The sequence below is a fragment of the Podarcis filfolensis genome, assembly GCF_964270895.1.
Source record: "Podarcis filfolensis genome assembly, chromosome: 4".
In the NCBI taxonomy this organism is placed as follows: domain Eukaryota; kingdom Metazoa; phylum Chordata; class Lepidosauria; order Squamata; family Lacertidae; genus Podarcis; species Podarcis filfolensis.
In genome coordinates this window covers 88,022,688-88,048,366 of record NC_139607.1, presented here as the reverse complement: position 1 = coordinate 88,048,366, position 25,679 = coordinate 88,022,688, and the positions used below count along the sequence as shown (strand labels likewise).

At 45.6% G+C, this 25,679-nt stretch overlaps 1 protein-coding gene across 4 annotated transcripts in view; it reads right to left on the bottom strand.

Annotated features, from left to right (window-relative positions):
• SMCO4 (single-pass membrane protein with coiled-coil domains 4) overlaps window positions 1-25,679 on the bottom strand; it is a 49,452-nt gene that overhangs the window by 8,102 nt on the left and 15,671 nt on the right. The window contains exon 1 of one of the 4 annotated variants that reach the window (XR_014547125.1): window positions 15,916-16,558. The exons of 2 other annotated variants lie outside the window; for them this stretch is intronic. Coding sequence is in view for 1 of the 2 variants with exons in the window: in XM_083610237.1 (XP_083466363.1) it covers window positions 15,920-15,928 (9 nt within the window). In the remaining variant the exon portion in view is untranslated. Of the gene's footprint in view, window positions 1-15,915; window positions 16,559-25,679 lie in introns of those variants that run through there. One more of the 4 variants, XM_083610237.1, reaches the window with a different exon arrangement.

Here is a 25,679-nt window from a genome sequence, read left to right as displayed (position 1 = left end):
CGCATTACAGCTTTCTGAGTGCTCAAAGCACTTTCACATATATTATCTCAATTACCCTTACAACGCCCCTGTAAGGTAAGCCGCTATTATTATGGTCTGCATATTACAGGTGGGGGAGAAAGAGGCTGAGAAGCAGTTACCGCATTTTTCACTCTATAAGACACACCCAACCATAAGATGCACCTAGTTTTTAGAGGAGGAAAACAAGAAAAAAACCTCTCTACATCTCTGCGCAGCGCCATTCGCTCCACAAGACGCACACAAATTTCCCCTTACTTTTTAGGAGGAAAAAAGTGTGTCTTATGGAGCGGAAAATACAGTAGCTTGTAATATCTATGAGTCGCCATTCTTTTTTAGTAGGGACCTCGCTCGTTTTCCATTTTTGGGGTAAGAAAACACGGGCTGCAGTGGTGGCATTCATAAATAGCCTTTTTTGACACCTGGGAATTTCTATCTGAATTATCCCCAACAAAAAGGACTCTGGGGTTTTTTTGGGTGGGGGTTGGGGTTGGAAAAGTACATTTAAACATTTTTTCCAATTCATTATAAATTATTTCCCAATACTCTTACACTTTTACAAGTCCACAGGGGTCATCTAGTCCAACCCCAATGCAGGAATCTTTTTCCTTCAAGGAAATACTCCATGGCGTATGTGGTTCCTCTCTGCTGTTGAAACCGTCTGTTTACAGGGAATAGGTTGAGAATGGCACAGGGAGGGAGCCACCCTAAGAAAACCTTTTTTCTGTTGAGTATTGCAAAATCTCCCTGCCCCCCCATGAAGTTCTTTTTACGTGTTTCTTAGGAAATTCACCCCCAAATCAAACACTGCCAACATGGGCTGCCATACGCCTGGGATTCCCTGGACATTTTATTTTTTTTTAAATAATATTTATTAAAATTTTTCAAAAATACAAAAAATATCACTTTACGGGACTCCCCCCTTCCCCCACCCCTACCATATTCCCCTTTCATATTGTTGGCCAAACAAGTTCCCCATTCAAATTGAAACTTAATTTGTTTTACCCTTAATAATAATAAAAAAAAAAAAAGAAAAAAACCCAATGTTCTTTCCCCAAGACCCACCCCATGTCATTCCACAATTTCCATTTTTTAATAAAAAAAGCACCCCAGATAATAAAAACAAAAAAGGTAGAAAATAAAAAAAAAATATAATGAATAATAAACCAATTCAGCAAAAAATAACAAAGTTGGCAAGCCTTTGGAGTTTTAGTTCTCCCCCCCCTGTCTCCGGTTTAATTTCCCCCTGACCATCAACCCCTAGTGTCTGCCTGGAATTCTTAAGGCCATAAATCACAACTTTTCCCCAACTCCTTGCTGGCTATTTCTTTTTAAAATTAAAAATAAATTTTTTTGAAAATCAAAATTATTATTATTATCATTATTTTTCAAAACTTTAACTTCAGTCTTTAATAAAACTGTAATAGAACTCCCTCCATTGTTCTTTCCAGGTTGTAGTCTAATTTCCCTTTGTTCCGCTGCTAAAACGTTGTAATTCGAAAGTTTGGTAAGTCTGCAGGGATGGTTGTTATTCAGGGGCAAAACCTTACGTTCAGTCCCTTCCTTTCTTCAATAGAAAAATCTATTGTCTCCTTTAAAAAAACAAAAAAAAAAACACCCTGAAGACGAGATGTTATTTCCGTTTTGCAGCTTTCCCAGAAGATAACCAGTCCTGTAAAGTTCCATTGGTGTTTTTCCACTTTCCCAATCCTTGTAATGTCCCGAAGCTCCTCAAGGGGGATTGTTGTGACTTTGTTTCCTCTGATCCAAAAGTCAATTTGTTATCCATATTCGCCATTTTGTATCCAAATTTTAACAAGTTGTAGCAAATTGTATCAAATTTAACCAGCCAAGTTCTCATAATAAAATCCACTCCGCTTTTCGACTTTGACAGCTATTTTGACAGCTGTCAAAATCTCCGACTCCTTTCACCAGGCTCTCTCTTCAGTCGCCCCGGTTCCCAGGGGGGGGGGTTGCGTTTCCCTTCTCCAGTTCCTCCTCCAGCACAGTTCTTGTAGTTCCCCATCGTGAAATTTTGGATTTTTATCAGCAATGCAAGCCTTTTTGGGTCTTGGTTTCCCCGTCCTTGTTTTGGAAAGTTTACAATAGGGAGGGGACTGACTTCCTTTTTGGATCCCCCCCGCTCGTATCCAATTCGAAAAAAAAAATTTTTTTTCCTCCTTTTGAGCCCGGTTTCCAAATTTACTCACGGGTTGTTGTTGAAAAGTCCGAATTTTCAATGGAAGAAGTCAGCGCTCTCCGCCGGATGGCATGCGGCTTCGCTCAGCAGGGGAAGCAGAAAACTCAAGGCACCACGCTTCTCCCCGGCACCCGATCCGTAGCCTTTAAAAAGGCTCCTTCACGAGTCGGGAGGGCGCTAACGGTGCAAGCCGAGTCTCCATGTCCACGGCCTCCCTGGACATTTTAGCCGCCTTTCGAAAATTCCGCCCGGACGCCATTTTCGACAGACGGATCCCGGCTCTATCTGGGAAATTCCGGACGTATGGCAGAACCTAGTACAGTGGTACCTCAGGTTAAGAACTTAAATCGTTCTGGAGGTCCGTTCTTAACCTGAAACTGTTCTTAACCTGAGGTACCACTTTAGCTAATGGGGCCTCCTGCTGCCACCAGAGCACGATTTCTGTTCTCATCCTGAAGCAAAGTTCTTAACCTGAGGTACTATTTCTGGGTTAGCGGAGTCTGTAACCTGAAGCGTCTGTAACCTGAGGTACCACTGTATTATGAAAAGTGAAAAGCAATACAACTTTCCCGCTCTTTCCTTCCCAGTTTGCACAAGCAGAGTTAGGTTTCTGGTAAGCAAAAATTGTCCGGAAAAAAGCGCAGGACTGGTCCTATCCCCACCCTACTCTCTCCATGGATCCAACAGAACGGTGTTGGAAATTAGCCAGGGGCCAGGCACGTTTTGCATCTGGCAGGGGGTCCAATTGCGACCACATGGAGATCTCTGAATGCCAAGTAGGCGACTGACATCTCCACCTGGCTGGCCGTTCCAGCTTTCTTTCTAAGCCAGGCATCCCCAAACTTGGCCCTCCAGTTGTTTTGGGACTACAATTCCCATCACCCCTGACCACTGGTCCCCGGTTAGCTAGGGATGATGGGTGTTGTAGTCCCAAAACATCTGGAGGGCCGAGTTTGGGGATGCCTGAGGTAAGCAAAAGAGCTTATTTTCATGGCATTTATCTCCCATCTTTTTCTCCAAGGAGTCCATGGTTCACCCCCCCCCCCAGTTAATCCCTACAACGGCCCTGTGAGGTTAACAAGCTACGACTGGCTCCAAGGTCACCCAGGGAGCTTCCTGACTGAGTGGAGATTTGAACCCAGGTCCTGGTCTGATATTCTAACCATTACAGCACCCGGGTTCCCTAGAGTACTTCTGCTCTGGGGCAGCTATAGATAAAACAAATATGGGGAAAGCAAAATGTCCCTCAGAGAAGGATTTGAAATATTTTTCCTTGAAGTCTGAATTTGTTTTATTCTGGACTGCTTTATTTGATGTTTTAACGCAGAGCTCTCCAAACTTTTCGTGTTAGTGACGCACTTTGTAGACACGCATCATTTCGTGATGCGGTAATTACAGTTTTACCAGCGAAACAGAGATTAAACCAGCCCCTACGCTAACGTGTAGCAACACAAGGTTGGGAAAGCTCTGCTTTAATGCGTTGCAAACCACTTTGGTATTTTGTTCTTTAAAATATAAAGCAGAGAAATGAACCTGAACAATAAAGCAGAGAAATGAAATGAACAATAACAACACTGTAATAAATTTCATTTATTACAGCACCTAGGCATTCCGTTGTAGCGACCGTAACCTAGGTTTAAGGTGCCATTTGGTTATTCCCTTATAAATCTGAAATGTGGTTATTGGCTTATAAATCTGAAACTGCCTGTGGAATGTGGGGAAGGGCTTCTGAATGCTACAGGTATGGTCAGCCACATGAAACAGAACCAAATCTCTCCACCCTGACCTACATTTCTAAAGCCCCATTCAATTCCCACTGGTTGACGGGATGCATGTATTGAAGGCATGAAAAGTGCTATGCTGTGATTTCTTTCTCAGGAATAATTTAATAACTTATAACTATGTATGTCTCACGATTAATCTCAAGGCCACCCTTTATCAACTCCTGCAAATTAGGCTCTCTTCCTTTTTTAAAAAAAAATGCTTGGCAGACAAACGGAACTTGCCAGAAAGCCGGCATTATCTGATAAAACCTTTGCATGTATTATCGAGGGTCCGAGGGTCTCTTGAGCAACGTATATCGTTTACAAATCCAAAGAACAGCCAATAATCCGCTAATCAAACACAGAGATTTATGGGCTCACAGGCAAGGCATCAAAATAAGTCTCCAAGTAGGGATTTATAGGGGATGAATTTGCAATCCCCAACTGCCACAATTATAAAAGAGGAAATTTCCATAAAATTTGGGGTTAGACATTATTTAACGCCTGCAAAATCAGGGCAGATCAATAATGTAAGAAGTGTGCCTTGAGGAATGCAGAATACGATAACTGTTTGTGGTCACATTTTGTTAAAAAATCCTATATTTGGGGAGTTGAGGAGAAGAATATTATAGAAATAACAGGGAACCTTCTACCTATTCAAATATGTATACAGCAGTTTCATAAAAAATATAACAAGGCAGCCTGTAACATAAAACACAACATTTCAGTATCATAAATAAAAACATCAATAAACATTAGTTGGTTTAAAGGGGGGGGGGGAGGGAATCATGCTTCAAAGCCCTGCCTAAATAATACAGTTTTCAAAAGACATATAAAAGACGGCATGGATTAACTCCGGCCATACTTCCATTGGCAAGGAGTTCCACCTGCCAGAATCAGGTAACTCTTGAGATACTTTGGGTCCACGTTGCAGAATTAATTATAGAATTGGAAGGGACCACGAGGTTCAACGCAGAAACCTTTTGCCCCGGTGTGGGGCTTGAATCCACGACCTTGAGATTTGTGAATTATACACAAGGAAATGGAACCTGGTCCAGAAGCCTACTGGGGGCCGGAACAGGTCTCTCAGCAACGGAGTGACGTGTCACCAGTAAGCTATTCATCAGTTACAGCTTCCAAGGGCAGCCCTACACAGTGTGTGTTACAGTAATCAAGTCTTGAAGCAACCAATGCATGGACCACGAAGATCAGGCTACTCTGGGCAAGGAATGGTTGCAGCTGACAGGCTGTTGGGAGAAGGCACTCCTTGACACAGAGGTGATTTGGGCCACGAGTCTCCAAATTGGATCAAGGTGCCCCCACCTCCCCAAGCTGCGAACCAAGAAGAGACTGGTGGATCAGCCCAGTGGCCGATCTGGTCCAGCATCCTGCGCTCACAGTGGCCAGAAAAATGCTTCTGGGAAGCCCAAAACCAGAACCTGAGCGCTTTTATAAAATCATAGAATTGTAGAGTTGGAAGGACCTCCCCCCCCCCCCCCGGATCATCTGTTTAGGGAAGTTTTTAATATTTAATGCTGTATTGTTTTAAACAATTGATTGGGAGCCGCCCAGAGTGGCTGGGGAAACTCAGCCAGATGGGCAGGGTATAAATAAAAAATTATTATTATTATTATTATTATTATTATTATTATTATTATTATCTGGCCCAACCCCTTGCAATGCAGGGATCTCAGCTAAAATTTGCAGTTCCAAGCCACTGGCATTCAGATGCATACAGTGGTACCTCGGGTTAAGAACTTAATTCGTTCCAGAGGTCCATTCTTAACCTGAAACTGTTCTTAACCTGAGACACCACTGTAGCTAATGGGGGCTCCTGCTGCTGCTGTGCCGCTGCCACTGCACAATTTCTGTTCTTATCCTGAAGCAAAGTTCTTAACCCGAGGTAATATTTCTGGGTTAGCAGAGTCTGTAACCTGAAGCGTCTGTAACCCGAGGTACCACTGTACTGACTTGAACAGCTGAGGGGGCGCACAGCCCTCGTGGCTCATTCTGAATTCCGTGGTGATGCTGCTACAAAATCTGAAACGTTTGTCGGAAAGACATCGGCACGGGCTTGGAGATTGCCGGACTAGAATTGGCAAGTAGAACATTAAAAAGACCTTTCAGACACCTTAAAAGATCTAAGGAGATGGCTAAAATTGAACTGCACCGTTGAATTTGTGAAATAGATTTACCTTGCGAGCTCGCAGCAAGGAGAAGCACTCTGTGATACCTTTCAGAGAAAAAAGGAACTCTGCGTTCCAACTGGGAATTTATTTGTGGAGCGCTTCTGCGAAGCTTTCTTTCACCATCATTCCTTTTCTGCTCTGCAATGAAATGCAATCTGCAAATATGTTTTATTTGAAATGCATAGTGTGTGCATTGGTTCAAAGCACTGTTGTCATACTGCAGTTTGTTTTTTTAATTAACCCCCCCAAAAAAATTTTAGGGATGCCTGACTATAATTCAACACGTATATCGTCTCTGTGACACAGCACTTGTGCGAAAGGTTATGACATGCCTTACTTGCAAAATATGCAGGTTTCAATCCCTGGTGTCCCCAGGTATGGTTGGAAAAGACGCCTTTGTCTGAAATCTCAGACAGCTGCTGCCAGTCAGTGCAAACAATATTTAGCTAGATTGACTCCATACAGTACAGCTTCCTGGTGTTCCTATGCATTCTGATGAACACACTGAAATAACCTTGCACAAGCATAAGTGTGTGAAACACATTCACCATCAAATCTTTACCCAAGTCCAATGCAGAAATCGTACAGGACAGGCGTGTCATCCAACCTCTGCTTAAAATGCTGCAAGGGAGGGGAGTCTACCACTACTGTTGTTTCCCTACAATGACTTTTAAATTGTAAGCTCCTTGGGGCAGGAACCGGGAGACCGATGGGCCTATACAGAAAAATAATAACATGCCTTCAACTCCTTCCCTCTGCTCTGGACCCAGGCTAGGATGCAAGCAGTTGCTCACCGTTCCACCTGAATCCCAGCGCACCTGCTGGTAAGGCCCTTAGTTTTTTTTTTTATAATAAATTTTTATTGGTTTTACAACATATATTAACACACAAGACAACTAACAATTCACAACATAACACATTAACAAACAAACATATAAACACATATAATTTCTTAACCTCTCTTTCTTAAACCCTGTTTCAACGACTTCCCCATACCTCCCTTTTCTGCATCCCTGTTTTAAATTTTCCCAGCAACCCCTAATTTCAATACTTGTAATACAATTTCTGATCTTTTTTCTCTTATCCAATTACTTATCACTGCAATTCTATTTTACATTACCCATAACATTTTAGCACTCAATAATTTTACAACAGTTCTTAAGATAAACTTTAAATTTCTTCCCATCTTCTTCCACCGTCTCTTTCCCTTGGTCACGGATTCTGCCAGTCATCTCAGCCAGTCCCATATAGTCAATCACCTTCGTCTGCCACTCTTCCAGCGTGGGTAGTTCTTGTGTCTTCCAATACTTTGCTAAAAGAACTCTTGCTGCTGTTGTAGCATACATAAAGAACGTCCTATCTTTCCTTGACACCAATTGGCCTACCATGCCCAGGAGGAAGGCCTCTGGTTTCTTATGAAAAGTACACTTAAGTACCTTCTTAATTTCATTATAGATCATTTCCCAGAAGGCCTTGATCCTTGGGCACGTCCACCAAAGGTGGTAGAAAGTACCTTCAGTTTCCTTACATTTCCAGCATTTATTATTGGGCGTGTGATAGATTTTTGCAAGCTTGACTGGGGTCATGTACCACCTATAAATCATTTTCATAATGTTCTCTCTTAAGGCATTACATGCCGTAAACTTTATACCGGTAGTCCATAACTGTTCCCAGTCAGCAAACATAATGTCATGACCAATGTCTTGTGCCCATTTAATCATAGCTGATTTAACCGTCTCATCCTGTGTATTCCATTTCAACAGCAAGTTATACAGGCCCTTAGTGTCAGGAGTGCGTCAGGAGTGCGTACAGGAGCCAGACCCTGGGACCAGTAGGGCTTCGCAGGACTGGGGCCTTCCTAAGTTTGTTCTGGAGAGGCAAGGCGCGGCCGCACAGGTGAGGCCGCTTGGTAACTTGCTGCACCTGGTGGCAAGAGCTGGGAAGGGATATAAAGTCAGCATTTCCCTTCGGCTCTTTGCCACAGCAACACGTTCCCTGCCTTGCTGTGGTTGGCTTTTTGCTTCCTGATCCTCGGACCTTGGCTTTGTGACTCCTTGCTTCTTGACCCTCGGAGCCCTGGCTTCTGGACTCTTGTTCCTGCTACCACCCCGCCATCTTGCCCCTGGTCCCAACGTCCTCAGCCGGGACTTCAATCGCCCGTAGACCGGACCGTGACACTTAGCATGCATAGATCTCTACAGTCACGACCTGTACAGTCCCTGGCCCCTGTGGGTTTTGGAGGACCCTTTAATAAATTGGGGTGGGGGAGCAATTTTTCAAAAAGCGTTCCCTATGTGTTCAACACCCCCCCCTTTGGCCTATCTTTCCCCATCCCAGTTCTCCCACTCTGCACATTCACATGCAAGACACCTGTTCAAAAATCAGGGCCACGATCCTAAAAGCATGTTACTTCACAACAAGCTACTCTGCTCTTCTAAAGGGGGAATGATGCGTAAGTCATGTGCTAATGATGTGCGCAGTTTCTACACAAATGCCACTTCTATGTAGAAAAACAGGTGCAGAGCAGCCACGAGGGACGTCTACATGAGAATGGATATTGTTTGTTCCCTTGGAGACTGAGCCACTTCTACTGGAAATTCCTAAATGTGATGCTCGGAAGTCGTTAGAATGCAGAAGCCTGACAATCTATACTTTTTTAGGCTTTGGTGCAATTTTGCGCCAAATTAAAACCGCACGGCTTCATGGGCAGAAGGCAGGGGGATGCAGATACCATTGAGGGCAGGTTTAGCTTGGCTTTTAAACATTTTCCTTTCTTATATACCCCACAAAACCCTATGCATTTAAGGGGGGGAGGTGTGCTTTAAAGGAGGGGCTGCAAAGGAAAGGAAAACCATTTGCACTTTGCTATCGACCTGTGATGATTAAGTCTAAATTGCAAGGCGTCACGTTGACACCCACTACGCGATGCAAACACAACTCGGGGATCACGTGTTTGTCAGTGCTTCCCAGTTTAAAATCTACAACAACTGTGAAGGATTCTTTTGAAAAAGAGCAATTTGTCTCGACGGTGCAGTTATTTGCTCAAATTCACTCAGTGTCTCAAAAGTAAGGGGGGGCGAAGATGACCAACCACCAAAATACCACCAAACCACTGCACTTAGCAAAAGACACTTAAACCACTTATGACTGACAGCAACAAAAGGGGTGTGTGTGTGGAAGAGACATGCCATCATTTAAAAGTATTTGTCTACATAAAGTGAGGAGAATAGTGTGACTTGCCAAATAATTACACAATTGTCTGTACTTGACCAATATCTGCTAGGAAGGTCAGAGCTCAGGAATCTTTTGCCCAACATGGGACTCAAACCAACAACCCCGAGATTAAGAGTCCCATGCTCTACCAACTGAGTTACTACTAATAATAAATAATAATACATTTTATTTACACCCCGCCCTCCCCAGCCAGAGCCAGGCTCAGGGCAACTAACACCAGTAAAATTACAGTAAAAACATAATGGGGGGGATCCAATTTAAAATACAGGTTAAAATGCAATTTAAAATGCAGCCTCATTTTAAAAGTAGCCCATCGATCAAAACCGTAAGGGGAGGGAAACATAAGGGTCAGACTGAGCCCAAACCAAAGGCCAGGCGGAACACCTCCATCTTGCAGGCCCTGCAGAAAGATGTCAAGTCCCGCAGGGCCCTAGTCTCTTGTGACGGAGCGTTCCACCAAGTCGGGGCCAGTACTGAAAAGGCCCTGGCCCTAGTTGAGACCAATCTAACCACCTTGCGACTTGGGACCTCCAAAATGTTGTCATTTGTGGACTTTAAGGTCCTCCATGGGGCACACCAGGAGAGGCGGTACCGTAGGTATTACACAACGTACCAGTGGTCTGACTCCCTATAGGGCAGCACCCTATGTTCCAGATTCCCTCTGAGGGTTTATAAGCCACTAGAAGGAATTTGAAAGCCTGCAACCTCTCATCAGCTCCATCTTTGTCTACCTGCAGACCAGCTGGGCTGAGCTGATTATTGGTTGGGCTACTCGTGAGCAAGTTGCTGGCCCAGCAGCTTCCTGCTCACCCGAACAAAGACAACTGTTGTCCCAACAGCATTTATGGAAGCGGGCAAGGCATGCATGCGAACTGTAGCACATCGCTGGAGATCTGGATAACACACTTGATGGAAATGGGCACTGGAGATAAGGGAACAAGCAGCCTAGACAAAAACGCCCGTCTGGTTCCACATATCTGCAAAAATGCACACAAACACACACGCTTTCACAGCTATACCAGTTCTTTCATCCTATGCAATGCAGCATCTGTGCAAGGAATTTGTTGGCCTCATTTGCCTTCATGGTTTTGCAAAAAAGGGAAAAAGCACAGATAAAGAACCATCGGCGCTTTTGATTCTGATCTCAGTTGGTCATTAAAATCCTGGCACAGATATTCCCTTTCAGGCTCCGGACTTGGCAGGACCAGGCCCACAGCAGAAACGGGCTGTTAATTCTAAAACCACAAAACCAAAGGGGATTCTGGCACGGAAGAAAAGCAGTACGAAAACAAGCCCCAGGACTTTAGGGCAAGAGAGCCAGCAAAAGAGCTCTGGCCCATCTTGGGCTGCCCACATTCTCCCCTGCCCTGCCTTTCTCTTCCTGCACACCACCCCAAACTCCCAATATCCTAGTCTACATAAATTCCGGCCAACAGATGCACATTTTAAGAAACTGCCCACTGCCGATTTAATCCAGACAGCATGAAAAGAGTTGGACTGAGAGCCAACTTAAGACAGCCATCTATTTTTTGTGGGGTGGGTTGCGTGACTGCCCCAAGCTAATTATTTTATCCAAACCCATTGCACAGGTTGGTGAAACCGCTCCTGGATCGCACCACTGCAAACTGTAGGGCACAGAGTTTGCAAGCTGGAAGGCTTCTCCATGAAAAATGCACTAGAAGAACCTTTCCTTACAGCCAAAAGGAACTAACCTGTTGCTCTCTGGATGAAGTTTGAGTCCACCACCCGCCAGCCCCAGCCAGGTCATGAATGATGGGGAGTTGAGTCATGTATTTATTGCATTTATGAGACACCCTCCCTCCCAAAGGAGCCCAGGGTAGCAGGCAACAAGTGATAAAACAACTGTAAAAACCTCTTTAAAGCAATTCCAATACAGATGCAGTCTGGGAAAGAGGTCAACTCATAAAAGCTTGGTTGGAAGAGAGAGCTCTGCAGCCAACAGTGAAAACACAACCAAGACTATGTTTGTCTGATTTTCAAGGAGAGGGAATTGCAAAGGGTAGATGGATACCACAACGCTAGAGGCCCGATTCCAGGTACAAGGGCACCTGTAAGAGGCCTTCAGGGACGCGGGTGGTGCTGTGGGTTAAACCACAGAGCCTAGGACTTGCCGATCAGAAGGTCGGCAGTTCGAATCCCTGCGACGGGTTAGCTCCTGTTGCTTGGTCCCTGCTCCTGCCAACCTAGCAGTTCGAAAGCACATCAAAGTGCAAGTAGATAAATAGGTACCGCTCCGGTGGGAAGGTAAACGGCGTTTCCGTGCGCTGCTCTGGTTCGCCAGAAGCGGCTTAGTCATGCTGGCCACATGACCCAGAAGCTGTACACCGGCTCCCTTGGCCAATAAAGCGAGATGAGCGCCGCAACCCCAGAGTCGGTCACAACTGGACCTAATGGTCAGGGGTCCCTTTACTTTTACTAAGAGGCCTTCAACAGCAGAGCACAATGATCGATTAGGTAGTATATATGGGGTGAGACAACCTTTCAGGTATCCTGGTACCAAATTGTGTACCAAAACCAGCATCTTGAACTTAGCCCGGTACCTAACTGGCAACACAAATAATCCGAAACACCCGGAAGGTCACAGGCTCCCCATCCCTGCCTTATGGAGATGTTCCCAACCTCCTTGATGATACTGGTTTCTGAAATCGCTCTCTCTGCTCGCATGCCAGGGGAAAAGGGTACACTGAGCAGTTAGAAACTCACATATATAAGTTAGTCATCAAATGGCACCTTAAACCTAGGTTGCGGTCGCCAAAACAGAATGTTTACGCGCCTTTTTTAATAAAAATAAATAAATCAGTGAGGTTTATTAATTCTATTTTTATTATTCGTTTCATTTCTATGTCTCTTTGTATTTTAAAGAAAAAGTTTCAAGGTGGTTTACAACACATTAAAACATCAAATAAAACAATCCAGAATAAAACCAATTCCAAGCTTCAAGGAAAATATTTCAGCTCCTTCTCTTTGACATTTTGCTTTCCCCGGATTTATTTACCTACTTAATTTATGGTATAGACCTGGGAGATCGGGGTTCGAATCCCCACTCAGTCAGGAAGCTCCCTGGCTGACCTTGGAGCCAGTCGCAGCCTCTTAACCCAGGCACAGGCAACCTTGGCCCTCCAGATGTTTTGAGACTACAATTCCGATCATTCCTGACCACTGATCCTGTTAGCTAGGGATCATGGGAGTTGTAGTCCCAAAACATCTGGAGGGCCGAGGTTGCCTATGCCTGCTCTTAACCTACCTCACAGGGCTGTTGTAAGGATTAACTGGGGGGGGTGAACCATGGATTCCCTGGAGAAAAAGGTGGGAGATGCTGTATTTTTTGCTCTATAAGACGCACCAGACCACAAGACGCACCTAGTTTTTGGAGGAGGAAAACAAGAAGAAAAAATATTCTGAACCTCAGAAGCCAGAACAACCTGAGGGATCGCTGCGCAGCAAAAGCAGGGATCCCTCTTGCTGTTCTGGCTTCTGCGAAAGCTGTGCAGCCTGCATTCGCTCCATAAGACGCACACACATTTCCCCTTACTTTTTAGGAGGGAAAAAGTGAGTCTTATAGAGCAAAAAATACGGTAAATGCAATGAATAAGCTCTTCTGCTTACCTGTTTAAGAAAGCTGGGGGCACCAGCCAGGTGGAAATACATAACATCTAGAGATCTCCACAGTCGCAACTGGTCATGCGCCGGTTGCAAAACACGCCTGTCTGATTTCGAACATTGTACACGATGGAGGAGAATCTCATCCTTATTAATTCAAGTTTTATTTCCCATGCACTCATGCCAAGGGCAGCTCAGCGCCATCTATGGAGAAGGACTTTTGGAGACTGGCACAGAAATGCAGGCCACCTGATTCCTGCTCCACACGTAACAGGCCGGCGAGAGCAGAACTGAACAAGAAGAACGGTTAGATTCACCTGGATAGGAGTTTCCTCTGTGAGCAGACGGAGGAATTCAGCCCTAATTACCAAGTGATGCCTAGGCAGCTGCCTGCAGGGAGCTTCCCGACTGGAAGGAAAGCTTGTTTGATTAGTCTCTTCCAGCTTGTCAGATTGGCAGGGGAGATGTCGGGGTTTAGCTTTATTAAGGAGGAAGAGGTGAAGCTCATCTTTCTCCCCTGCCCCGAGCCTGCGTGGAAAGGACCTAATAAAAGTGTTTGTTTGGTTCTAAAGCAAATTAAGCAGCCAATTTATCAGCAGGAAAATAATGCAACTTCAAAGGCTGGAAATAGGTGTTTTTTGTTTCGTTTTTATAAATGCCTATTATTGCATCGGCTGGTAAGGATGCTGATAATAAATGGGATCAGAGCAGGTGTGGAGGGCAGGGGCTTAAATTTCCCCTTCCACACCTGCTTGGATTCTGTTAATTACCAGTTCCACACATTATTAGACAGACAGAGTAGGTTGCATATACATCACACCTTAGATCAGGGTTTCCCAAACTTGGACCTCCAGCTGTTTTTGGACTACAAGTCCCATCATCCCTGGCTCTGCTAGCTAGGGAATGATGGAAGTTGTAGTCCAAAAGCAGCTGGAGGTCCAAGTCTGGGAAGCCCTGCTTTAGATCAGGCATAGGCAAACTCCAGCCCTCCAGATGTTTGGGACTACAATTCCCATCATCCCTGACCACTGGTCCTGTTAGCTAGGGATGATGGGAATTGTAGTCCCAAACATCTGGAGGGCCAGAGTCTGCCTATGCCTGCTTCAGACACATCATGTGTAGCTTGGCTCTAAGCATCATCGACCCAGGAAAGAGAGCTGGGTCTCTGGGTTTGACATTTTATTATACGTGCTGGAAGCCGCCCAGAGTGGCTGGGGAAACCCAGCCAGATGGGTGGGGTATACTACTGTTATTGTCACTATTATTATATGGGCAGCAGTGGGTAGTACCCAGTGCTGTTCTGCTAGAGCATCAGAACTGGCCCCTCCTCTCCCTTGCAGCCCCCCCTGGCAAACCCCTCAAAATCCAGAGGGTATGGGGACCCTGCAAAGTAGATTTTGGGGGCCTGCACGGAGAGGAGAGGGAGACCCGCCATGCAAGTGAAACTCCACACATACAGCACTGGAGACATGCCAATGCTTTGAAACTGGCTGGGGGTGGGAGTGGGGAGGGGGAAATCTAATGCAGACATTAGGCTGGAGTGTTTCCAACCACATCTACAGGTGTACAGACCTCCACCTGTGCAACAAGATTTTCTTTCTTACTCTCTTCTCCCCTTGCCCCATGCCCCACAAATCTGCTCCAGAGGATTGGGGGGTCCTCCAGCCCAGAACAGATTTGGGGGGGCACCGGGAGAGAGAAAAAGAGGGAGGTGGCCAATCAAATCCCTGCCAGTCTCTCTTAATCCTACACATAAAGACAGTACAGAACAAAAAAAAAAACTAAATCAAAAACTGAAACCGAATCCCCTTTGCTGAAATTCATTCCTTTTTCTCAGAAGAAGAAAAAATAAGCAAGCAGCAGGACTCTGCCTGGTATAGACAGGTAAGGCAGAGACATAATTGCCCTTTAATAAGAACAGCAGCAGGCTTGGAACAAAATCCCGCAGCTCATTCTTCCGTCCGCCCTGTCGCTGTACCAATGAAAGAAAATTACCTCCCACTGGCTGTGCAGCAACGGCTCCTCAGCTCACAGATATTGAGCCAGCTTTTGCCAACCTGGTTGTCCGCCAGGCGTTTCGGACTACAACTCCCACTGGTAGAGGGTGGTGGGAGTTCTAGCCCGGAGCCTCTGGAAGGAACCCTGTCGGCTACTCCTAACCTAAAGCATAGCTTGCATGTGTATGTTAAGGCCATTAGTAGTGTTTTTGACTACAAGTCCCATCATCCCTGGTCCTGCTAGCTAGGGATGACGGGACTTGTAGTCCAAAAGCAGCTGGAGACACAAGTTTGGCAAACCCTGCACTAATGCAACAATACATTCTCCAGGCCTCTTAACCTTTAAGGAAGGCATGGGGGACCTTTGTTGCTGAACTACAGTTCCCATCATCCCTGGCCATTGGCTATGCTTGCCAGGCACGATGGAAGTTGTAGTTCAGCAATATCCCAAGGGACAAAGTTTCCCACAGCTGACCTAAGGATTTCTGTTCTGCCTTTTCACAGTGTCACACTTGAATCACTTCACGGCCTGCGGCGATTTTTCTTGTTTCTATTCCAGCACAATCCTCGTTAAAAGGAAAAACAAGGGCGCATTTATTAAGCACTTCTTCTCTGCTATAAATCCCCAGCGCTTCAAAGGCTAAGCCAAGGCTGACAGGAAACATCTTCCTTGGGCTAGTGTGTCTTCCAAAAGCTTTGCGGCTTCAACCGCTGCGCCAGATATAGAACTCTCCCTCAACCTTGCCTTGCAAACCGGTTATATATCGAGGTGAACGGAAATAATATTTTTAGTTCCTCGGGTGTTTGTGTCAAGGGCTTGAGCTACCTGGCACAGGGAACACCTCAAACCTTGCCAAATACAAGGATATATTTAAAGGCAGATATAGACTGACCTACAGCGAACATGAGGTCCGCGCGACTGATTTATCCTGAATTTGAATGAAGAGACTCTTAACGGATGCAAAAAAGACTGAGCTACGGATAGTTGGTTGCTGAGGTAATCTGTTGCCAGGATTGGAATTTCCAGGTGGAATCCTGTGCTTGACAGGGGAGAGGCATCAGAACAGCTCCATCCAATTGGCTTCAGGCATGGAAATGAGGGTGGCTGCCTTTCTCCTTTTTTAAAAGGCAATAGGTTTTCTGCATCACACACGCAGATGCACGCCAGAACAGTACACGTTTCTGATCTGGCTCTCTGTGGCAACGTGCTAAAACACAAGCTGCTTTCGGATAGTGCGGTTATCTGAAATGGCTGCAATCATCACCCAGGTGGGAGTACCAATATGCTTTCTAAAAAAATAAAATAAAATAATCCAAATCAATAGGTTCTTGCACAGCAAATGTATTTGGAAAGCGGGGGGAGAGTGTAACAACAACAACATTCCACCCATCATTTGTGATCTCTCTCCAACAACACGCTGGACACGGCCTTGGTCCAGTATATCTGAGGGAGCGTCTCCACCCCCATCCTTCTGCCTGGACACTGAGGTCCAGCGCTGAGGGCCTTCTGGTGGTTCCCTCACTGTGAGACGCCAAGTTACAGCGAACCAGGCAGAGGGCCTTCTCGGTAGTGGCACCTGCCCTCTGGAATGCCCTCCCACCAGATGTCAAAGAGAAAAATAACTACCAAACTTTTAGAAGACATCTGAAGGCAACCCTGTTTAGGGAAGCTTTTAATGTTTGATGCATTACTGTATTTTAATATTTTGTTGGAAGCTGCCCAGAGTGGAAAAGCAGGCAAAAGTCAGTGCGCCAATATTTCATCTGATCAAAATTATCCTGCAGCTAACACTTAAGACTTTCATCATTTCCAGGTCACATCCAGTTTAGATTATACAGCATGCGCTCAGTCACAGGGTTATGTTCAGGCGTTGCTGCCACCAGTGCTTTTTTTCAGCTGCAGCGCACCAGAACGCAGTCGCGGCACCTCGCAGGTAGGTGCCATTGCAGGCAGGTGCTTCCCCCGTCTGATTCTTGCCTTTACAAACTTCTGAGAAGCCCAAAACGAGCATTCCAAGTCAAAACAGGCAGTGTGTGCGAGTCTACACTTTTTCAAAATCTAGGACTCCACTTTGCTCCTGGCTGCTCCTTTCCAAGCTACAGGATGGAGCCAATTCATATTTCCTTTTCTTCCACCCGTCTCCCATGTAGCAGTGGTGGGCTTGAAGCTTTCCAGGCAGGCCTCTGCTGTTGCATATGTGCGCACTTGCACAATGGCCATTCTGAGGTGCCCTAGCCATCCACCCAAATCTAAGAGAATGAGTTGGGGACACATTGATTTGGCCTTCACTAGAACCAGGGGCGACTCCCAAACCAGCTAGGCGGTGAACGTGGCTGTTGTCAAACCAGCATCTGTTCAAGGTCTTCCCCAAGTCACCCGCAGGCTTACTGCAACAACTTCACAGTGGGTTCCTGCACCTGTTTTTTCTTGGAAAACAGCACTGGTTGAAGTGTATTGATCCAGTTTTGTTCAACACACCACTGGCTTTCAGTTCGTTTCCAAGAACTGGTTACTATCCACAAATCCCTAAACGGCTTGGCACCAGGATATCTAAAGGACCACTTCTCCTTCATATGAGCTTTTCTACCCACTGCAGTTTCCCCAGTAGTGATGTATGGAAGTGAGAGCTGGACCATAAAGAAGGCTGATCGCCGAAGAATTGATGCTTTTGAATTCTGGTGCTGGAGGAGACTCTTGAGAGTCCCATGGACTGCAAGAAGATCAAACCTCTCCATTCTTAAGGAAATCAGCCCTGAGTGCTCACTGGAAGGACAGATCCTGAAGCTGAGACTCCAATGCTTTGGCCACCTCATGAGAAGAGAAGACTCCCTGGAAAAGACCCTGATGTTGGGAAAGATGGAGGGCAGAAGGAGAAGGGGACGACAGAGGACGAGATGGTTGGACAGTGTTCTTGAAGCTACCAGCATGAGTTTGACCAAACTGCGGGAGGCAGTGGAAGACAGGAGTGCCTGGCGTGCTCTGGTCCATGGGGTCACAAAGAGTTGGACACGACTAAACAACAACAACAACCCACTGCATTCTGCATTTGAGACTTTTATTGTAACCTTCAGAGGCACAGTGGGCTGGGACTCCGAACAGGGCCTGTTCTGTTGTGGGACCCAAGATGGTCCAACACCCTTCCTCGCAAGCTCCAGCTAGCTTCATCCTTGATGGGCAGGTTTACTATTCTGCCAGGCATTTGATCTGAATCAAATTTCTGTTTCCTTCTGAGTGTGTATTAAATGGCTCTATCATAATACCGTGTGTGTGTCTCTGTGTGTGTGTTTATATATGCTTATAATTGAAAGACAACAGAGGGACTTTTGGGGGCTGAACACACACACAAAAAGGAGATATTATAAACAAAGGAAACAATTAAAATTCCAACAGAACTTATTTCTAAGGGCGAGTCATGACACCTGTCAGCTTATTACTCAATAATTATCCACAAGTGATATCCCGAATGTGTGAAAATAGCTACTACAGGCAGATTTTTAATATCATGACTATCACAGGCTATGACTCACGGCTTTCAGAACACATTTTAAAACAGAAGGTAGGTTAGGAACTCTGGGTGATTTGAAGTAGGCTGGCAAGGACCTGATTCCAAACTGCTTCGCTACGGAAACAATAGCACTTCCTCCAATTCTTCAGGCGAGATGGAGAAAGCTCTGGCGAGGAACTTTTTGTGTAGAAAGGACTGCGAGTTCAGTTCTGGTCCTCAAAAGGAATCCCAAAGGGTTCTTTGATGCTGAGCACATGTCTGCCGCTCTCCCCTGCTAAAAAAAATCCGTACCCACAAAGCACGCAAAATAACACAAATAAAAGGCGCAAGGCTGTTCCAAGCAAGCGGCAATTGGCATGCACAGCTTCACCTTGTTGCGTTACATGCACATGTGAAATCAGTTCCCTGTAACTACCTCTTGGCTCTACAGAAGCATATCCGGGTCTTTCCCAGTTCCTACTTTTGAAAGCCAGCACTGCAGAGATGACGCGCCAAGCGCGGGACGACTTGAGACGGCAAACACTTGCTCTCGCCTAGCCCTCCATAAATCAGGACTGACAACAGTAGATTATTACTCATTCAGCGTAGAGCATTCTTGGGGCCCGGGGAGTGCTGGCATCCTTCCAAGAGCTGGTGAACATTGGTTCATATACATGTAAATGCTTTATTTTTCTCCGCATAGGCAATTTCACAAAATGAAACACCAAATTAGAGAAAAGCCTGGTATGTGTGTGTTTTCCCCCTCCCTGGCTTGATGTCTGTCTCAGATACAGAAAACCATTTTTTATATATATATAAAAGGATCTCATCCCTTCTCCACCCCCCTGTTCCCCCCCCCCAACACACACCCCAGATTCAACAGGGAAAAGTCACCACTTCCTTTGATAGAAAGACAATTTTGCTGTGGAAACATGAAAGCATTCCGTATAAATATTAATCATGGGCACTGTTCTGGAGTTAAAGGAGGACAGGCTTATCCCAGGCTCCTGTGGCGATTTCAGTTGCCCAGTGTATACTGATGAGGTTTTCCGACGCAGGGAGCCAGCGTTCTAAATTAAGGTGCTTTTCAGCAAAAAAAACAGCCACCAGCATCGGGGGGTGGGGTGGGTTAAGGTCCATAAATCCCACTTGCAAAACAAAACGCCATGGCGCCCTCCGGTTCTGTCTGCCCCTCTCATTTTTCTACAACTGCATTTTTTATTTTTTGGGAAGGTTGCCTGTTTTAAGGGATGCTGCTTGCTTTTTGGGTCTGTTTCATCTGTTTTCAAGTGTGGTGTAGTAGATGTGTTGCCTGTTTGGAGGCAAGGGTTCTGAGCACCGCCCGCTTTTCCTTCTGCGGAATGGGTATTTTTTTGGGGTGCCCACAACCCATTCCACATGCAAACCGTGTGCTTTGCCCCACAGAGCTCTGATCCCTTCCCAAAAGGGCAGCTCCAGCTAAACGGAACAGGGCTGGTCCAAGGCATTTTGCTGCCTGAGGCGGAGGATATGACGCCCAAGTATCTGGAGCAAACTGGACGGAGCTGGACCTTACTTCAACACTGGCGACAAGACCACATCCTCTGCTTGTGGGGCACGGGGCAAGCTATGTGACACATACACACCAACCCCTCACCTGTGCTTCTCCCCTCCTGCATTTGCCGCCTGAGGCGCCTCATTCGACCCACTGTTAGGGCTGGCCTTGCCAGAATGAAGGAAACAGCAGTCTTCTAGCTGTTGCTCCAGATTAGCAACCCACAGCCGCATGCGCACCCATGCACTTAAAGTGTGTAGCTTTCCTGCAAAGAATCCTGGGAACTGCCATTTGTAAAGGGTGCTGAGAATTGTAGCTCCATGAGGGGAAAACTACAGTTCCCATGATTCTTTGGAGGGGGAAATCCTCTTGCACTAGTGTTAGTACTCGCCCTACTAATGCAATAAATTAGTTGAATACTGCCCTTAGTTGTTTGCCCGATTTTTCACTTTAAGGCAAAGGTGCCCAAACTTTTCCAAAGAGGGCCAGATTTGATGAACTGAACATACGTGAGGGCCGACCAAGGTTGCTGAGCTTTTTTTTTAGGATTGAACTTCTTGAGCTTTTTTTGGGATTTAACCCCAATAAATAAACTGCCGCAGGGGCCGGATCAAACCAGCCAGAGGGCCAGATTAGGCCCCCATAATAGACTTTGAGCATGCCTGCTTTAAGGGTTGTTTTTTTGGCATTTTTAATTTGCTTTTGTCTTCTTGCACTTTGTTAAAAGTTATTTGCTGGTTTTAAATTACATTAATATGCTGCGGAGGGGGGCGGGATTACTTGTTATTCATGCTTTTGTACCCCACCCCGCATTCTTTCAATAAGAAGCAGTTAATGAACACTCTATATAAATGTTTGATCAAGACGCAAATCCTCTTCACAAATCTTATTTAAAAAGGAGCCCGCGTTCAAGTGTTTCTTATTTTGTCTACGATACAAATTCTACCTCTTTATTTCATTTTACTAGGCAATTGGTATTTCAAGGCTCATTGCAGCTGAAGAAACAATGTTCTCTCGGTAGCAAGCGCTGGTCAAACTTTGAGAGTTTCATCTTCTAGCGATTCACCCAGCTGTGTCATCGTAATACAACAGACAACACCATCTCCCCTCCTTTATTTCTGCACTAAACTCAGGAGTTTGGGCTGAATGGAAGGTCGATAACAGCTGAACGGAGTTTCCAAATGATCTGAAACCCATTGCGCAAGTTATCACTTGACCGCTCAAGCTTGTGCCCGGCAGGACCAAAGGCCACTTTTTCTCCCAGAGAAAGTGTTTCTCTCAATCTAGTGTTCTTACAAGAGAAGCCACACAGATCATTCAACGCAATTGGTCTCTGTGTGACGCTGCCCTTGTCGATTTGGTTTGGGAACGGCAACCAGGGCAGAACGCCATAGCTGGGCTACTTACTGCAGAATAGCTCAGTTGGTAGAGCACAGGGCTCTTAAGCTTGGGGTTGTGCGTTCCAACCCCACAGTGGGCAAAAAGATTGCTAAGGGTTGGACTAGATGACGCTCTGGTCCCCTTCCAATTCTACAATTCTATGACCCATTCACACACATGTAACACCTTTCCTGAAGCTGCTGCACAAGTTACCAATTTGCTCCCCAGCCAACTTTAAGGTTCTGCTATGAGTTGTTGCAGGGACGCGGGTGGCGCTGTGGGTTAAACCACAGAGCTTAGGACTTGCCGATCAGAAGGTCGGTGGTTCGAATCCCCAAGACAGGGTGAGCTCCCGTTGCTCGGTCCCTGCTCCTGCCAACCTAGCAGTTCGAAAGCACGTCAAAGTGCAAGTAGATAAATAGGTACCGCTCCAGCGGGGAGGTAAACGGCATTTCATAGAACTGTAGAGTTGGAAGAGACCACCAGGGTCATCTAGTCCAACCCCCTGCAATGCAGGAATCTTTCTGCACAATGTGGGGCTCAAACCCAGAACCCTGAGATTAAGAGTCTCACGCTCCACTCACTGAGCCATCCATTGTCAGTTTATTCCACTTATACCTCAGCAAGAGCCAAGCAGGGTCCACCAGTAGGCAGGGTTTGAAATTAGCAGGGCACCAGGAGCATTTCACACCTAAAGATTCTCCATTTGCGAGTACCTCCAAAAGTCAGGGTGCCATTTTTTTGCACCTGGCTGACACTCAAGTACAGTGGTGCCCCGCAGGACAAATGCCTCGCAAGACGGAAAACTCGCTAGACGAAAGGGTTTTCCATTTTTTGAGCTGCTTCGCAAGACAAATTTCCCTATGGGCTTGCTTCGCAAGACGAAAATGTCTTGCAAGTTTGTTTCCTTTTTCTTAACACCATTAATACAGTTGCGACTTGACTTCGAGGAGCAACTCATAGAACGCAGTGTACATAGTAGCCTTTTTTGAGGTTTTTAAAGACTTTGGTGATTTTTGAAGCTTTTCCAAAACTTCTTTTGCAGCCATTTGGTAAGTTAAGCTTTTAAAACTTTTTTTGGGGGGGTTGGATTTTGGGTTGGGGTGTTTGGAATTCAAGGACTTGGTGTTGGGGAGGGGTCTGCAAGAATCTGGAAGCTTGTGTGTTTTTTTCTGCATTTTTATGATTTTCTGTGACCATTGGGCCACTCTGCTGTTTTTTAAAAAAAATTCTGGGTTTGAATTTTGAAATGCTCTTTACAGTATGTGTGACTTTAAAGAGCACTTAATAAACTCTTGTTGTACCAAATTTGGCTTTGTTTGGACTTTTTTTGACCATAGGAACGCATTAATTGATTTTCAATGCATTCCTATGGGATTTCGTGCTTCGCAAGACGAAAAATTCGCTAGACGAAAAAATTCACGGAACGAATTAATTTCGTCTTGCGAGGCACCACTGTATTACTGAAATCTATGTGCTCTGAAGCCTCAAAGTATATGTTAAGGAGTTTAAGAATAAAGAGTTAAAGTATTTTGAAAACTGAAGTACAGTGGTACCTCTGGTTGCGAAGCGTTCCAGAGGCCCATTCGCAACATGAAAAGAACGCAACCCACAGCGGTGCATCTGCGCACGCGCGGGTTGCGATTTGCCGCCTCTGCGCATGCGCATGACATCATTTTGCGCTTCTGCACATGTGCAAGCGGCAAAACCCGGAAGTAACCCTTTCCGGTACTTCCGGGTCGCCGTGGGACGTATCCTGAAAGAACGTAACATGAAGCGGACGTAACATGAAGTATGACTGTATGGTACCAATTTTTTTTATTGCAAACACTGAATTAAACATGTATTAACAAATTCTGTTTAAAACGTGATATGAACAATTTGTCACTTATGTTAATTGTGTATTAGTTCATGCTTATCAAAATAATAAATAAAAAGTCTTTTGCCAACTTCCCCCCAAAACTGGCAACTAAATATTCTGTTTTGGTGCCCACAACCCAGGTCTCATGAGCCATTTGGCTCCTCGCTTTTCTATCCCAGTTTCTAACACTGCCTGTACGTTTGCTCATAACCAGAAAGCCATGGTTAGCCAGCAACCCTGGTTTACTGTGCTGTGCAAACATGGCCACTCTGCCACAAGTATGAATCTGTACTTTTAGAGCAGCAGGAATGTCCACATTATTCATACAGGTACATTCCACACCAGAAAATATCCAACTACAGTGGATGCTTGGGTTGTGAACATGATCCACGCAGGATGCACATCCGCAACGGCGCATTTGCACACACGCGGATTGCGATTCAGTGCTTCTGCGCATGCGCAAAGTGCAATTTAGTGCTTCTGCGCATGCTCGGCCGCCGAAACCCAGAAGTAACCCATTCTGGTACTTCCATGTTTCGGCGGTCCATATCTCGAAAAAACGCAACCTGAAGCATCTGTAACCCGAGGTATGACTGTAAGAGGAAGTGTGCCTCTCAAGCAGGCTCGTGGCCATGTGCCAGAAATCACTAATGCCAGAAGCACAACTGCCGCACGTTCAGAAACACGCACCTCTGCATCATGCTTGCAAACGAACAACTAGGGTATGAATCAGCCCAGCAAAACACATCTTTTCTCACCTTAGGCACTTGAAGATGTTAAAGTTAGCACTTCTTTCTCCCAAATACTTGATAACCCAACAGCACGGACAGCGAGTGGCACAGACAGTGTAGTTAGCAAGATTGCAATTTGATTGCCCCGTACTGGAGCCTGTCGCTGACTGAGCCACACAAGACGAAGGCAAACAAGAGAATCTGACTGATTATAAGGAAAATACCTATTGATCAACGATTGCCTACAATTCAACACCGGTAATTGCATTCTGCTCCTCTAAATTCCCCTGGTGAGTAGGAACTGGAAAGGGCTGAGAAGCACGCAGCCGCTCTCTGACAAAGAGATTGGGCTGGTATATAGTAATATACAGTGGTACCTCAGGTTAAGTACTTAATTCGTTCCGGAGGTCCATACTTAACCTGAAACTGTTCTTAACCTGAAGCACCACTTTAGCTAATGGGGCCTCCCGCTACTGCTGCGCCGCCGGAGCACGATTTCTGTTCCCATCCTGAAGCAAAGTTCTTAACCTGAGGTAATATTTCTGGGTTAGCAGAGTCTGTAACCTGAAGCGTATATAACCTGAAACATATGTAACCCGAAACATATGTAACCCAAAGTACCACTGTATTATATTACTATATACCAGCCCAATCTCTTTGTCAGAGAGCGGCTGAGACATCAGCTTGCTGACCAAGGTCTGTATAGTTAAAGCTATGGTTTTCCCAGTAGTGATGTATGGAAGTGAGAGCTGGACCATAAAGAAGGCTGATCGCTGAAGAATTGATGCTTTTGAATTATGGTGCTGGAGGAGACTCTTGAGAGTCCCATGGACTGCAAGAAGATCAAACCTCTCCATTCTGAAGGAAATCAGCCCTGAGTGCTCACTGGAAGGACAGATCCTGAAGCTGAGGCTCCAATACTTTGGCCACCCCATGAGAACAGAAGACTCCCTGGAAAAGACCCTGATGTTGGGAAAGATGGAGGGCACAAGAAGGGGACGACAGAGGATGAGATGGTTGGACAGTGTTCTCGAAGCTACGAACATGAGTTTGACCAAACTGCGGGAGGCAGTGGAAGACAGGACTGCCAGGCGTGCTCTGGTCCATGGGGTCATGAAGAGTCGGGCACGACTAAACGACAACAACAATATAGTAATAACTCCACTTTTTCCATACACACATTGCAAACATGCCAAATACAGTGGAGGATAAAAGTCAACAACTACAGTGGTAAGTACTTAATTCGTTCAGGAGGTCTGTTCTTAACCTGAAACTGTTCTTAACCTGAAGCACCACTTTAGCTAATGGAGCCTCCTGCTGCCGCCGCACCGCCAGAGCACGATTTCTGTTCCCATCCTGAAACAAAGTTCTTAACCTGAGGTACTATTTCTGGGTTAGCGGAGTCTGTAACCTGAAGCGTATGTAACCCAATACCACTGTATTGACTTCAAAATAGGGAAAGATGCGGTTACATCAATTATCCCAAATTTTACCACTCTCCAAACCCAAACTCAGGATGAAAACACGGAAGCCAAAACTGGGGGGAAATATTCCTGCATTGCTCCCACCCCTATCAAATCATTTGGGGAGCAGGCAGACTGCGAGTTATTGCATTCCTGCTTTCCCAGTGACAAAGCTTCCAGCACATTGATTGAGGCGGAAGACC